This window comes from Geospiza fortis, unplaced genomic scaffold (assembly GCF_000277835.1).
Source record: "Geospiza fortis unplaced genomic scaffold, GeoFor_1.0 scaffold12, whole genome shotgun sequence".
Taxonomy (NCBI): Eukaryota; Metazoa; Chordata; class Aves; order Passeriformes; family Thraupidae; genus Geospiza; species Geospiza fortis.
This window is the reverse complement of record NW_005054323.1, coordinates 3,605,260-3,621,046: the sequence shown is the minus strand read 5'-3', so window position 1 is coordinate 3,621,046 and position 15,787 is coordinate 3,605,260. Positions and strand designations below refer to the sequence as shown.

The 15,787-nt window shown below is 39.5% G+C and overlaps 1 protein-coding gene across 1 annotated transcript in view; it reads right to left on the bottom strand.

The window, feature by feature from the left end:
• Positions 1–15,787, bottom strand: part of MLLT3 (MLLT3 super elongation complex subunit) — a 119,489-nt gene that overhangs the window by 51,244 nt on the left and 52,458 nt on the right. The window contains exons 3-4 of the mRNA XM_005420884.2: positions 5,689–5,771; positions 1,027–1,170 (exon numbers count right to left, since the gene is read on the bottom strand). Of these exons, the coding sequence (XP_005420941.1) occupies positions 1,027–1,170; positions 5,689–5,771 (227 nt within the window). The remainder of the gene's footprint in view (positions 1–1,026; positions 1,171–5,688; positions 5,772–15,787) is intronic.

Here is a 15,787-nt window from a genome sequence, read left to right as displayed (position 1 = left end):
ATTCCTGTGAGGTGGTCGCAGCCCTGGGAGGCAGTGGAGGCTCAGAACTATATCCTCTGCTTGGTTTTTGTCAGACCCTATCTACACACTGCCTACAGTTTGGATCTCTTAACACAAACACCACCAACAAAATGGTGAGAGGTGAGAGGAGGTTAACTGAGACCGTGGGGCTGGAGACTGCAGCGAGAAGCAGCTATAGGCCTAGGGCTGGCTCAGGTGGAAGGAGGGATGGCTTCAGGGGCATACAAGGAGGGCTTGAGCTCCTCCATTCCCTCCCATCAGCACAGCACTGATCAGAGGGAACAGAGGAGACACATGCTCTTCCCAGTGGTGTGTGGAAGGAGGAAAGAGGCAGCAGCCCAGCCTGACATGAGAGGCTCCAGCCCATGAAGAGAGCACAGCAGTGGAGCTGAGCCCAGGGAGAGTTTCACACCCAGCAAGGAGGGGTCAAGTCCTGAGCAGACCTCATGTCTGAGCCTCTCATTGTCCCTGACAGAATTAATTACGCTGTCATTGTGTGAAACACAGCAGAGCAGTTTCACAGACAAAGCGTAAACCTAAAGGTTTGGCCTTTTGGGCTCTCTCATCCCTCCAAATGGGCAAACTTCCTTTTGGCTTTTTCACATCACTTAGTTCTGGCAACACACAAAGAAGTCAGTAAATTTTTCTGATTCAGACTGTGCAACATATTACATAGATTTAAGAAGGTTCGTTTTGAGTTTTGACTTGATCTACCTTATAAATACTAAATTTATTTTTCTTAATATAGAACTATAGAACCTCTTTTAATGAAAGACATTTTATTTCCTTATTACTTCCATCACACTATGATGTTTTTAAGAAATGTACATCCTCATTTGTTTACCCATTCCACTTAAAGACATGTACCAAGCTTGTGTATAAAGGTGATCACAAAAACACTTAATTTCACTATTAGATCAATCTTTCTCATTATACTAATCACGCACCAGCAACAAGTAGCAACATCTTTATTATGATGGCTTTTGACACGGGTGCAGGACTCACCCCTCCCGCCTTTAGCAGCTTTCTTCTGAATTCCTCTGTCGGGTTGTTGAATGTGAGCTTTTCACAGCGGAGGTGATTTACAGGTGGGTGGCCTTCAAGGTGCAGGAATAAGTCATAGTCAAATCGAACTTTCTTAGGTTCTTCCTGAGGGTTGAAAATAACCAGATAGAAACATCTAGCACCAAAACTAGCTAAGTTGAAAACAAAGGCTACATAAAGACTGTCAATTAAAATTAAATAATTTTAAATCATTCTCTGTGTTCTCAGACAGACACAGAATTTACCAAATGTCAGCAGAGTTACAGTAAATCAGAGAAGCTACTATTAGCCCATGATAACACAAGGTAAAATGCATGAATTTCATGAAATCCTCGCAAGGCTTGCTTGACACTGTTAAGTCATGTTTGGCCCAGGCTACGGATAGGTACATAGGCAAGTATCATGGTTCAGCTGACACAAGGTAACTTACTCAAAAACACAATTACATTTCTGAGCCCTAGAGAATACTGAACACAGTTTAGTAAGTTTCGAACACAAATTTCTCCACTGCAGCCAAACAATTGATTTCTTCACAAGTTCTAGAAAGGGGGAATTATGAATCTGCTGCAGCCAACTACATTTGATCTCCTACTTACGGGGTCTGCTCATTTCTTAAAGAAACTTCATTGTCTTGAACAAGTGGGGTCAAATAGATTTCAAGTTTCACCAGAACTTTCAAGCAATTAAAATTCTCTGCCATTGCAGTGAAAAAATGAAACTGAATGTTCCCAGTACCAATACAGAAAGAGAAAAAACATAAAAAGCAAATTTATCACAGGAGAAATTACCAGTGCTCTAGTGCCCTGGGAAAGCCTCAGTTGAAAAAGGAAAGTGGCTGCATCAAACAGACTTCAGTATCTTCTATCTGGTATTACAAACTAAGTCCATTTTGTGTTACACATCTACACAGTCCCTGCTAGGAGCTGTACGTGCACTAAGTGCTTTTTTAAGAAGATGCTGTTAAGCAGCCCTTCCTCCAAAGGTCCTGATGCAATGGAAGTCACCAAATCAAGCCTTAGGAAAGAATAAAAAAAAATTCAACTTGAAAAAAAGTTTCAGTAAAAAGGGAACCATCAGGGAAGGGAAGGAAGAGATACAGCAAAATCTTAGCACATATCCAACACTGCATGAAATTAAAATTCATGTTCTGTTCAGTGACAGATGCTTTAGAAATTCACATTAACCATGCTGAATTTTGAGATAGGATTCCAAGTATGGGAAGAACAGAAAGCATAGAAGTCTCAGTTATTTTGAAAATTAACTCAGAGGTTTCAAACACTCAGCCAAGAGACATCCTAATCTGTCCCATCTCTAGACAGTTTATTTCCTGATCTGCTTAGAAAACAGCAGTGTTGCTATAGGCAACATGTTGGTACCAGCAGCTTTGCTATAAAAGCCAAGTTGTAATAATTAATGAATGGTAGTCTTCACACAATTTTGTGGAAAGTCAGGTGAACATAACCAGTGAATAAAAAGCAGACTTACTACACAAGCGACCATCAGTACCACTGCACTGCCATTATTTCAAAATGGGGGAGATAGAATGTGCTGCATGTTATGAGCCTTATCCTATATGAACTGCATTTTCCAGAGTAAGAGTCTTTGACCTAAAAGCATTTTTAAGGACTTTGTTTCAATGATTAACAACCATAGCCTGCTGTTGCTGAATTTGGGAGGAGGGCTTGGTTGTAATTTCTGTAACTCTTTAAAGCTTGGAATATTTTTCTATCATGGGAAACTACATACTAAATTTTCCACCAATTTCTGTTTAGTCCTGGGAACAGGATCCTCTGCGGCCCAGGTAGTTTCCTGTACCCCTTCTTTCTCTATCCATGAGGGTATTTTCTGAATCTGAAATTCAGCAGCTGTCTACCTTTAATAAATGATGACGGTATGCCTCTTCTTCCTCCTTCTGTCTATGTCTTCTTTTTATGTATTGGAGTACCTGTGAACTGCTTAGGGGAGAAAGAACAGCTGAGCCTGGAGAAAGTAGTCATTTGCCTGCTCAATTTTTGTGCCACTCTTCCTTTGTATTGCACCCACCCCAGGGAAGTGCATGCTGCTGCAGCTGTGTGACAGACTGACTGACTCACAATCCAACTGCTGCTTGTTGTATTACACGAGACCAACAAGGGGTAAGGGATGTTTGCAAACTTCCTAATTCCACATGTTGCTTGAGGGTAAGGCAAATTGTAATCGCTGCTGCCCTCCTGATCTCAGTCTAAGCCACAACTTCTGCTGGGGAACATTAGAGACTTGCTGTCTCCACAGTCAGAAAAAGCAGCCACAAGTCTAGTGGAAAACAAAAAAAGAAATATTGGGCAGGAAGCTTTCTGTAGAGATGCTCAATGATTGACTCACTGTCTTCTACTTTGTGGGATGAAGACACTGGGCTGATTTTCGTCAGATTTTCTGAATGAATCAAAACAGTTTCTCTAATAGAAAAAGGGCTAAAAAGCATACAAAAAAGTCTGATCAACTCACTGAGCCAGTTCTGTTTCATTTCCAACAGCAAACATGATAAATCAAGACCTGCTCTTCACAGATTGATACAGGGAACATGTCAGAATTACCTATTCAAAACATACAACTTCCAAGTGCCTGAACAGAATTACCCACACCTGATACCTTAACAGGGCTTTCTGTGAAAGATAAAATACTGGAATACACACTCAAAAGCACACATAGCTAACCCCAAAAGAAATTTTAAGTAATCAGGGTTTCAGGAAAAGTCTTTTACAATGCATTTCTATTTTCTTTCTCTTTTAGTCTTTTACAAAGCATTCAACACAGTAAAGATATAATTTTGACTTGATTAAAATAATAATTTCAAATTGCATCTTGATAATTTAAAATAAACACACAGGTATCTTTGAATCATGTTAAGTACCATAACAGCTCTAAGACACATGACATATAAAGGGAACCTGAATAGCTTTGTATATTAAGGTAGTGTGCATTAAACTTTGCAAGATTTTGCTCTTTAATTTTACACAAATCCAGTTCTTTTTATCTGTACTAGTTATTAGTAATGCAGACCCCGTTATGTACAATTAAAGAAAACCTCTCTTTTCTGTGAGAGACTCACAATAAGTGCAGCAATTACTTAGGATGTGAGGTATCACAGTAGCATAAGTTTTGCAGAATGGCACTAGATTTGGCTTGAGCCTGGTAATGTTGAATATAATGAGTACTCACATGCAGTCTAAAATAATGTTTTTTAACAGACAAAGGATGCAAGATTAAAAAAAGACTGTTTTGAAAGATCAAAACCTGAACCAATTATAAAGATTTGTAGTACTAAATAGAACAATGTAATACTAAAATAGAACAATTCCTTCATTGTGTAATCAACATAATCAAGACTGGTGTCCTTTCCTCAACTTTAAGTGGCTCTTTAAGCATCAGTTAAAGTCGGTCCACTTTTTAGCAGGGCTAGTAATTCTTCTCAATAATTATATTACACTTCTCTTTTCAAAAAGGCAATTTTAATTTCAAAGAGTTATCTACTAAATACTGTCCACCAGTAGTCTATATTGGATGCAATATTATTTAACTTCCCCATCAGTGCCTTGGATGAAGGGGCAGGTGCCCCCTCAGAGAGTTCACTGATGACACAGAGCTGGGAGCAGTGGCCGATACCCCAGAGGGCCGTGCTGCCCTCAGAGGGTGGAGAGAGGGGCAGAGAAGAACTGTCTGAAATTCAACAAAGGCACATGCAGGGTCCTGCACTTGGGGAGGAAGAACCTGGGCACCAGCACAGGCTGGAGCTGATCTGCTGGGAAGCAGCTCTGAGGAAAAGGGCCCGGGGTTCCTGGTGGACAGCAAGCTGTCCATGAGCCAGCAGTGTGTCCTGGTGGCCAGGAAGGGCAATGGTGTCCTGGGGGGCATTGGGAAGAGCATTGCAGGCAGGCTGGGGGAGGTGATCCTGCCCCTCTACTCAGCCCTGGTGAGACACATCTGGAGTGCTGTGTCCAGTTCTGGGCTCCTCAGGACAAGAGACACATGGAGAAGGTCCAGCACAGGGTGACAAAAACAATGAGGGAACCTCTTTTGGATGGAAAGGCTGAGAGAATTGGGTCTGCTCAGCCTTGAGAAGAGAGGACTGTGAGGGACCTTACTGTTAACAAGTATCCAAAGGGAGGGTGTCAGATGATGGATCCAGGGTCTGTTTGGTCATGCCAAGCAATAGTACAAGAGTCAATAGGCACAAAATGATGCACAGGAAGTTCCACCTGAACATGAGAAAGAGATTCTTTAACGTGCAGTAATCAAGCACTGGAACAGATTGCCCAGAGAGGTTGTAGACTCTCCCTCATTAGGGATATTCAAGAACTGTCTGGACACAATCCTGTGCCATCTGCTCTGGCATGACCCTGCTTGAGCAGGGATGTTGAACCAGATGACCTCCTGTGGTCCCTTCCAACCTCACCCATTCTGTGACTCTGTGAAATACAATTACACAATTCCACATGTTACAGTAATACTGGGTTGAGAAACAGCATTGATAAAGATAATTTTAAATGTAATTCTTAACCAAGTTTACAAACTGAAGTTCAAAACTTAAAAAACCCCTCACTTCAACATGATTTTTTTTCTTATGAAAAACATGAGTTTCCATACCTTGTTTTTGAAGTAAACCTCAATTGGTAAAATGAAACCAGCATATCCAGATTCTTCAACTTTGTAGGGTGGGTCCTTGCACACTGAAACAGAGAAAAAAACAGTATTTAACAAAAAAAAAATCTGAAATTCATAAGCAAACCATATGAGCAAATCTGTGACAATAGTTCTACGTGGCACTGTTAAAAAAACTGCACACATGCAGTAGGATAGATCAGTGCACAACTCAACCTGAATTTTGCAGGCAAATTTTTCTCGCCTGCATAAAACCTCCACTTTATGGATAGGAAATCTATCTCAAATTTGAAAACTTTATTATTGGGAAAGGGGGGACATAACAGCACTTCATCATATAGTGAAGAACATGAGGAAGGTTAATTATAGTATTATGTTTAAATAATATCCAGATTTTCCTTAAAGGATTCAGACTTCTATAACAATATTGTGCATATTATTAGCCATAATACAATCTTTTTCTTCAATTTCTCAGTTTAATGCAAAGGCTTTTAGCTACTTTGAGTCCCCATGTACTGAATAGCAGATCACTGAAGAAAGTGGCACTAGCTGTCAACTCCAGTCAATGACAAAAAGTAGATTGTTACAAAACTTGGAACAGAAGCCATCTCTGCCTTCTCCTGTTTGATTGCATGGCAGTCTCATTGTCTTGAGTCTCAGAACTCAAGTCTATGTAACATATTAGCACAAAGGGAGGCTAAGCTTGAGAAACCATGCATCTAACTGCAGCATCACTCAGATGGTTCCAAACGCTGCATGTATGACATGCTATGTATGAAAAATCATGTCTATGGCACTACCATCTCACTGAAGGTTTCTCCACTGTAGGCTGGTAGAATGATGCAGCTTATAACACAAAAGGCTGACTTCATCAAAAGCATCTCCTCTAGCTCTGTGAACCTAGCTGACTGGAAAAAGAATTTAAACTGTCAGACGAATTACAACTTGCTCAGACATATACTCCATTCAGAATTCCCTGGTAGTTTACAAAAAGAACGTATTGCAATTAACTGTGCAGGGCCTGATTACCAAAATTATTCTTTTTAGCAAAGCACTGCAGATAGGCACTTAAAATCCTTTATCATCCTGAAAACATGACAAGGCCCATCAGACACACCCAGGAACATAAACACTCTTACGGTCCCAATAGTACAATTAGTACTGCAGCTTTCTGAGGACCTGCAAGCTTGGTTAATCCCCAAGTAAACAAACACAGCGGAATTTTCTACTACTACCTTGCCATTCTCCTTGTTTGCTAGCATCAAACCCCTCAAGGGTTAGGGAGATCACAAATCCTTGCTCACCAACTGCAGGTGGCTATCACTACCTCATTCACCACATGAACTTAACAAAAAGGGAAGAGGGAAAAAGAGCAAGAACAATCTCTGTTCACATGGTTCTGCAACACAGTTCTCTTGAAGCCACAGAAGTTAATTTTTTTCTCCTGGCAAGAAAAAAAAACAAAACACAGGAGCTATAGTTTGTAAAGTGGGATTTGAAAGGTTTTGGAAAAAAGCATTATGGAGATTGGTCAAATCTAAGAGATTGCTTCAGACCAAGATCTTCAGCTGGAAACTGGAAGAACCTCCCAGAAGTAGTATTTCCCTTAATATTGGCACATCTTCTCCTAAAATAACTTGGCAGCATTTGAAAAATGTAAATATTATAGTCCTAGTTAAGCACAGAGGTTACAGTAATATGTATTGGCAATTTTTCAGCCAATGATAGGGAGCGTTCCTGCTTCTCCTCAACTTGAGGAGAAAGCCTTCACAATATTTTTTAACTGGTCACATAGAAGATTGAAATCCACTTATACAAAAATGGGGAAAGATTATACAAACCAGATAGAAATGCAGAGGCTTTAGAAACAGTGATTTCAGGATACATATTTGTGATGTCACAAACATCACATCAACTTCTTCCTGAGCATTTAACTGGTGCAGAAAACCTCATTAGCATATATATTTTTCATTGCCTCCCTCATTAAGCTCTTCCTGCAGATTTACACAGCCCTTTGCCATGCTGAATAGTACCTTATCAAAGTCTCCTAGCTCTTCAAAGACTCTGAAACAGCTCCCAGTTTTGACAAAGCCTGGATAATGGGCTGGATAATGGAAAATACTTTAGGTGTCTTCCCAAACTGAAAGATGGGCTTTTAACACAAGGAAAATTCTAGTCTTGTGAATGAAACTTTCCTGAAGAGAAACAGAAGTGACTGAGCAAAGCTCAGTGCTATTGTGTATGTGCAGAGCGCAGCTATTACATTTTTCTCGCATTTTTTGTGGAAGCCACCACTGACAGAACATACTGACAGAAATGGCATTTCTGTGCACTCTGAAACAGCACTCCCTGGGCTAAGCCCTTTTTGTCTTATTGAACTGTCAGAAGGAGTACCCAGGGCTGCAATGACATGTGGTTTAGCCAAGCCAACAGGAAATCATCCTAACAAGGTATGCTGATGGGAGAAAAGAGAAGTGGCAAGAGTTAAGTAAACCACAGAAAAGGAAGTAAGAAAACCAAAAAAAACCTAAAACCGCTCAGGAGACAAGAGGGGGAAAAACCTGTAGTGAAAAAGGTAAAAAGAAACTAATGGAAATTGCCAATATAGACCAACAAACTCAACCAACAACAGAAACCAGGAAGGAGTGATTTTGAAAAAGGAAGCACCCTAACAGATTTCCCAAAGCTTGCTAGGAAAAAAATGACTGTGCTAGACTAGGTACATAAGCAGAAAACACTACCTTATTATAAAAAAAATTTTCTCCTGATCCAGAGAGACAGAAGCATTTTACCTCTGACTTCTCCTTTCCTTTTAATTGGCACCTAAAAATCCATTTCAAGTGCCAGACCAAGTCGTTTACCATTAAGACTTAATCATTGTGGTCAGATTTCTTTTTCCTAAGGAAAAAGCTGGTGTGAACCCAATTTTCTCCCTCTCTGCTGTATCTTTTGTCTAGGTTGTCCAAACTCAGTCTCTACAACAATTAAAGCCCTGAAGGTTCCCACAGATTCAGCTAAAAACTGGTGTCTGATAAGGCAGTTCCAGGGAACATGACTGAGAGGCAGGAAGAAGCGGGCAACAGCATACAGAATAACAGAACAATTGTGTTTCCTGTCACAAGTGTTGCAGGTCCAGGAGAAGATAAGTAAAAAACATAAGCAAAATACATATTTCTTTACACGCACTGGCTACAGAATAAAATGTGGGGGGTTTGTTATCTGTGTAAGGCAAAATAAGGAGCTTAGCTCAGCTGATCAGAGCATGGTGGGAATAACACCAACATTGTGCATTCAATCCCTGTACAGGCCACTCAAATGTTGAACTCAATGATCCTTGTGGGTCCTTTCCAACTTAGAATATTCTGTGAGTTCATGGTACTGACCTGTTATTGTACGTTTGTCATGATAATCTCTTCTCCCACAAACAAAAATTTGTCCTAATGTATTTGCAAATACATTTGCTAAACAGATCAATTAAAACTATTTTAGGTGCAATTTTGAAATAAAAATAGGAGCTCATGCAACATAATCATAATGCTGAAGTCTGTCCCTTATGTTCACCATGTTTCATTGTACTGTGGGGTGAACATCGCAGTAACAGGCAGTAACACTTGGTATGTTTAAGACCACAGAATGGAAATTAGATCAAACAGGTCTCTAGCTAAAGCTATTGTGAAATGCTGCACAGAAGCTTGAACATAGGTGAAACCAAATGACTAGTCAAGTTGTAAAAAGAGGGAATAGAGGAAGGTGTAAAAGCTAGGTCCTAGGATAAAAAGAAGGTGGAACGATGGTTTGCCTTAATGCTGAAAAACCACACACATGTCTACACGTACAACTGCACAGGGGATGAATTCTAGTACTGCACACACTTCAGGTGCTCATCTACAGTATACTGTCACTTAACCTCCTGTGACAGAGGAGTACTCAGGCACTCAGTTGCAAGGCTAGCTGTATTACAAACACCTCATGAACAGGAATAGTCAGAAACATACTGGTTATGGTGATGCGTTCATTTTGAGCTGCCTTCCTATACAAACAGGTTCCAGTAATTCATAGATGATGAGAAGTTATGGAAATGCTCTTCAAACAAAACCTGTCTTCCAGCAACTGCAAGGTATCAATGGGCATCAGTAACAGCAACATTATCACTACTACTACTACAGTTTTATTAATAAGGATTTCTTCTCAACAATGATTCAGTATCTGTTTACATTACCTTGCCTAACCATACTATCAAGAGGCCCTGCAGAGAGACCTTGACAAATCAGAGGGCTGGGCAATCACCAACTGCATGAAGTTTAACAAAGACAAATGCCAGATTTTGCAAATGGGATGGGGCAACCCTGGGTAGGCGGAGAGTCCGGGGAATGAGACACTGGAGAAGACTGCTGCAGAAAGGGACCTTTGCAAATCAGGATATTCTATGAATCTGTGACACTCATTCTACATGTAAGAAAGAAACGAGAGTGCTCAGTTTTCATCCAGGGCATTCTATAACTGAATTATTTTGATGCCTGCAGAATGAGTCACCCAAGATCACAGAAAGTCAGAACAAGCATTGATGATTACCTGTCTCCTATCAGAATACACCTTCTCTACAGCTCACATAAATTGCTTAAATCCTTTATCTCACATGATTTATTTCTTTATTCCACAAGTGAAGCACTACTTTTCCTTTCCCAAATGCATTCCCATGTGTTGCATCAGACATTAACTGACACTGAAGGAACAGGTGCAATCAAGCCACAATGCCACATTTTACTAACAGTGACTACACTGAAGCCTTTCGACATAATAATAACAATATTCTAGTTCAAGCTCTTTCTTAAAAGCTTTAACATGCAATTCACATGCCAGTTTAACACTGTTGAACACATCATTATAAATAGATTTTTTCTTTATTAAAAATACAGTCAGAATGAACAAGGCAGAAGTTCCCTTCAAGCAGATTTCAACACAACATCAGATGACGCAGAATAAAGTCTGCAAGAATTTACACATTTCATGCAACCTGCAGGATACTCCAAGTGGGTGCCTGTAAGAAGTGATGCCTTCTTAAAGAGAACTGGTTTAACAATAAGGATTTTTGTACGAGTATTTTATAGATATTTGCTCATACTATAGTGGGTCACACTCTGACCCACTATTTCATCTGTTCAACACCACCTTCCTTAAAAGTCTCAAAACCAAGGGGTGGCATTCATTTTCAGAGGAAGGCAGATTGTGGTACCAAATCCCTCCTGCAACAATAACTCAGCTTTAAATATTCAGCTGTGATTTTTTACAAGCTCTTTGACTCTGCTATTCTGCAGCTCACCTTGCCAACTGCAAAGGTCCAGTATGTGGATTCTTAAAAAAAATACCAAAAAGGCCTGGAAGAGAATGGCTCTGTTATCTTCTATCTTCTGGCACACCTCAGCCATTAATATATGAAAAAAAATTCTAGGTTCAAAGATTGGAAAAATACTAAGATGAGTGTGGTTTAAATAGTACATCCAAGACTAGGAATAAGGATAGTGCATTTGCTTCACACCTTTTGCTGACATGTACTTCATGAGAAAAATAAAACCCCAAGAAAAAACACCGAAGGCACTCAAAGTTCTAAGACTGGGCTCTCAGCACTGCATTTACAGGTATATTACATTGCTTCCCTCACATAGAGAGTGACTAGATCACCACCACTACTAACTGGATAGGATAGCAAGATACAGCTTAAAACCCCTTAAATAAAGTGAACCCTAACTAAATTTTGGAGTGATACTTTCTGTACACACTGTCTACTCCCCAGCCATTAAATAGCTTCTTCATCAACTGAGAGCAATCTAATACACAAGGAAGGAGGGCAGGAAAGTCTCCAAATCTATGGTTGAGTTTGGACTCAGTCACACCTAGGGCCCATCAGGAATGTACAAAGTTGCCTCTGAACCTTGTGACTCAGCGGAAGGGTCTCACCATTTTACATGCTTACCCTTTTCCATCTCTAGTCTCTGTGTGACTCATTCTAAGCTGATTCTAATTTGATTTTGTGTATTTTGTCCACATAATAAGTAAGAGAGTGAACCTTGCCATTGAACTTTGATAGTGACAAATTTATATTAAACCTGCTTTTGCTAATACCTTTGACAGGGATTTTTTAAGCAACCAAAACCACTCATTTGCAAGCCACTGTTACATGTGATGGAGCTGTGCTTTCCTGAGGATGACTGAATGCTTGCCTGCCCATGAAGGAAGTAGTGAATAAATTCCTTGTTTTGCTTTGCTTATATGCACTGCTTTTGCTTTACCTATTAAACTGTCTTAATCTCAACCCACAAGCTTCTCACTTTTCTCCTGTCAATTGTCTCCCTCATCCCACTGCGGGGAAATAAATAGGCTGTTGTGTGATGCTTAGATGCCAGCTGGGGATAAACCACAACATTACCCCTGCAGGACTTCCAGCAGAAGGACCATTTTCCTGATATTAGAAAGATCTCAGGCAGCTGCGAAGTTTTGAAGTTCATTACACATCAGATGGTGCAGAAGGCCCTCCTCTTAACCAAAAGACACAAAGTTGTCAGCTGTATTCTGCACTGCACACACAAGCAAAAGTCCTTACTGAGATATTCAGAAGTTACTGGAAATTACTAGGATCACACACAGTTTATGCCTGCCATCCCTTCTGTCTGCTCCCTCATGTTTCCTCTGAACAAGACAGGAATGCAAAAGAGATCTGAAAAGAATAAAAATGAATACTTTTAAACTGAGTTATTCCTACATTTCCTGCTTTATGTCTAGATGTTATATTTTCAAGACAATTCTATTTTTTCAATACAGTTTTTACAATTTTTCAAAAATTACTGTTAAAAAATTTACACGTCTCAGGTGTCAGTGGAGTACAACTCCTAACCAGCCCTTTCACAATCCTTCCAGCTTTCTTTCCCCTCCTCTGGACATGTTCAGGGACCTTCCCACCCTTCTCAGTATGGGGCCCAGCACTGCACACAGGACTCAGGGTGAGGGGCACCAGGGCTGAATCCAGCAGGATGGTCTCCCAATCCCAGCTGGTGATGCTGTGTCTGCTGCATCCTGCAATGGGGTTTGCCCTCGGGGCTGACCAGGCACACACTGCTGGCTGGGAGCTAACCAAGGCTTCCGGTTCTTCCTGTTTGTTTCTCACACTGCATGAGCTGATGTACAAGCATTTCAGATACAATGAAAGATAAATATTTTTATATATATACATATATGTATATATACACACTGAAAGGTCCAATATATTAATTCACAAAAAAAGCTAGCCACTGATACATTTCTTCACAAGCTCTGAGTGCTACATTCTACACAGCTGACAAACTCCCCTTTGCACATGAAATAGAAATGGAAGGAAAAGAAATACAGATTGGACCATAAAGGCAGAAAATCTTCAAGGTGGCACATGGTCTAACCCTGAATAACTGGTTTTGCTGTAGGCCAATTCCAGCATGAAGTGGACAAATAGCTTTTTAAAATATTTACATCAAAAATGGCTATATGAATTAAACTGCATTTGCAGTAATAATCTGATGGAAATCTGTAAAACTAAAAAGCGACCAAATTGAATTTTATAGCTTTCTTGGCAAAACTGTAGCTAAGTGTTTTCTTACACATAAGAACCATTCATCATACAATACTTAAGTTTGCTCTTTTGAAAATAACAGAAAAAAAGTGGACAAAATTGCATTTGCAAATTGGTATTTTTTCTTTTAAAAAAATGCCACAACATTAATTAGAAAGCTATTGATGGACATATTAGCAAGGTTTTACTCATTTATATGCTACAGAATAAACAATTTCTTCTGCAATCCCTAGCTCTGCTTGTTTCTGAGAGAAGCAACACAGTGTTGTTTCCAATTTTCCAGTCCGTGACACCTTTCCAATTTCACTGTTGAGTTGCAAGTATTCAGTAATAAGGAAATAGTTTTGATTATAATTCTTAAGGAACACTTTTGGGGGTTGTAACTATTTTAGTTATGCAGATCTTGGGGGAAAAAAGCTTCCTAATGACATTTACATAGGCAAACTGCTAACATTATTTTTTTTCACCAACTACCCCAATCTTTGTTCAGACAGCATTATCACACCAAAAATTCTTCTAAAATCACTGGAAAAGCTAAGTTTTGACTTTGTGAAGAATAATTCAATGCAAACATTAAACTTTTTGCTCTACACATTGTATCTATCTTGCTTTGGTATGCCTCTGGAACATATTTTCTCCATGTATTGTATTGATTAAATAACAGCTTGAAAAACAGAGTAGCAATAATTCAGTGTAAACATTTTGAATAAAAACTAGAGTGCATACCACCAGTCAGACATACAGGAAACAAGTAAGCTTAAACACAAAAAAGACTGCAGAGGAACAGAAAACTACACTTTTCTTCAGTTTTGATAAGGGGAACGTAATGATTCACCTTGGGTGAAGAAAAATAATTCAAACTTGCAAAACTATGCATGTATAACAATTTCAACCTAAAATACATCCTCCATTTAACATTAATTCTCTATTCTTTCAGGAATTAGAGTAGATATTGTCTAGAGGACATTAAATTAGTCAAAATGGATCAGCATTTTATACTAGCATATCATGTACTTCCAAAGAAGTCTTAACTTTTTTATATAAAAGCAGATTTTCTTGCTGGGAGATAATTTATCCAAAGTATTATTTCCCATAGTAGATGGGCTGATTGACAATAGTTAACTGCACAAGAAAGGTTTTTAAAATCTGGCATATTTAATTCTGGAGGTTCCTTATCTTTCTTATTTTTTATTTGATGGTTTCTTTTGGTTTTTTGGGTAACTGGTTTTGTTATTTGTTTTTGCTTTACTCCACAAAGTGGGGGTACATAACTTCATTACCTGAAGCTGTAATTGAAGGATTAACCCTGATATGTAAATGGCCCAAACTTATAACTGTATGAAAACTTGTGACCATTATCCATCTTGGGTGTAGCCCCTCTCAGAGGCTTCTGACTGCCCAAGGTGTACCTGTTGAAGGCATTTAATAAATACCCACTTTTATTCTCTTAATCTTGTCTAGCTTCTGTTTTAGGTACCCACTCCAAGGCACCAGTTGTACAAGCTGGAGAGCAAAACAGTGAGAGATTCCAAGTTAGAACTACAATTGTAGAGGAAAACATAAAATAAATGCAAAAACCACTCTCTTAACCTGACAGAGTCAGGATGCAACCTGACACCCTGTTGGTCAGGGTGTTGGCAGCTGTCTGATTAAATGGTGGCTGCAATCCTGTTAAAGTGATCGATGTGGTTAAAGCAGTGATCCTGTAAAAGGACCTGATCTTCCTCTGAAGGTCCAGTGGTGGCTATGGAGCTCTTGTCCTCTGGGAATTCAGTGGAACCCAGTGGCCGTTTGTGGTGTTCCAAACCACAGTTTATATCCAGGGAGGAATGCTTGGATCCTCCCCCTGGGCACTGCATCTCACAAGACCTTGATGGCCCATTAGCAGAGAGAGCCCCTGGAGTTATCATTGATGAGTCATGGACAAGATAACACTGCCCCACCAGGTTTTAACAGTTTATAGAAATGGTGATAGAATACATACTTTTCGGTTACATCTTACATTGTCACCTAAGATAGTGGTTCTTTTTTGGTTTTTTTCCACTAGCAATTGCCCTAGGAAACTGTGTGAATACATACATTTTAGATTTTCTTCCAAGTCTGATCTTCACAGATTTGAGAAAAGAACAACCCTAAGCACAGTGGGCACGCAATTTGTTGTTCAGTTAAGAAACTAAAAGAAAACCTATGTGTCTTTGTTTCCCTAATCAGAGCAAAACTCTAAGCAGGCTTTCCACTCATTTTTCTGTATGTTCTCAGAAGCCTAAGTCCTTCCACCAGCCAAGTGTTTTAAAAATATCATGATATATCAAAACCAGGTGATGTTAGCTTTTAAATTCATGATGATTCTAGTAATTTAATTTCAGAAAGGTAAGCACAAAACTCAACAGACATCAGTCACAAGTCTGTTACATTTTCTGAGCATCTGTCTTTGACCTTCTTTAAAATCACCTTTCAAACTAGAACTCCGAACCTAGACAGCATAAC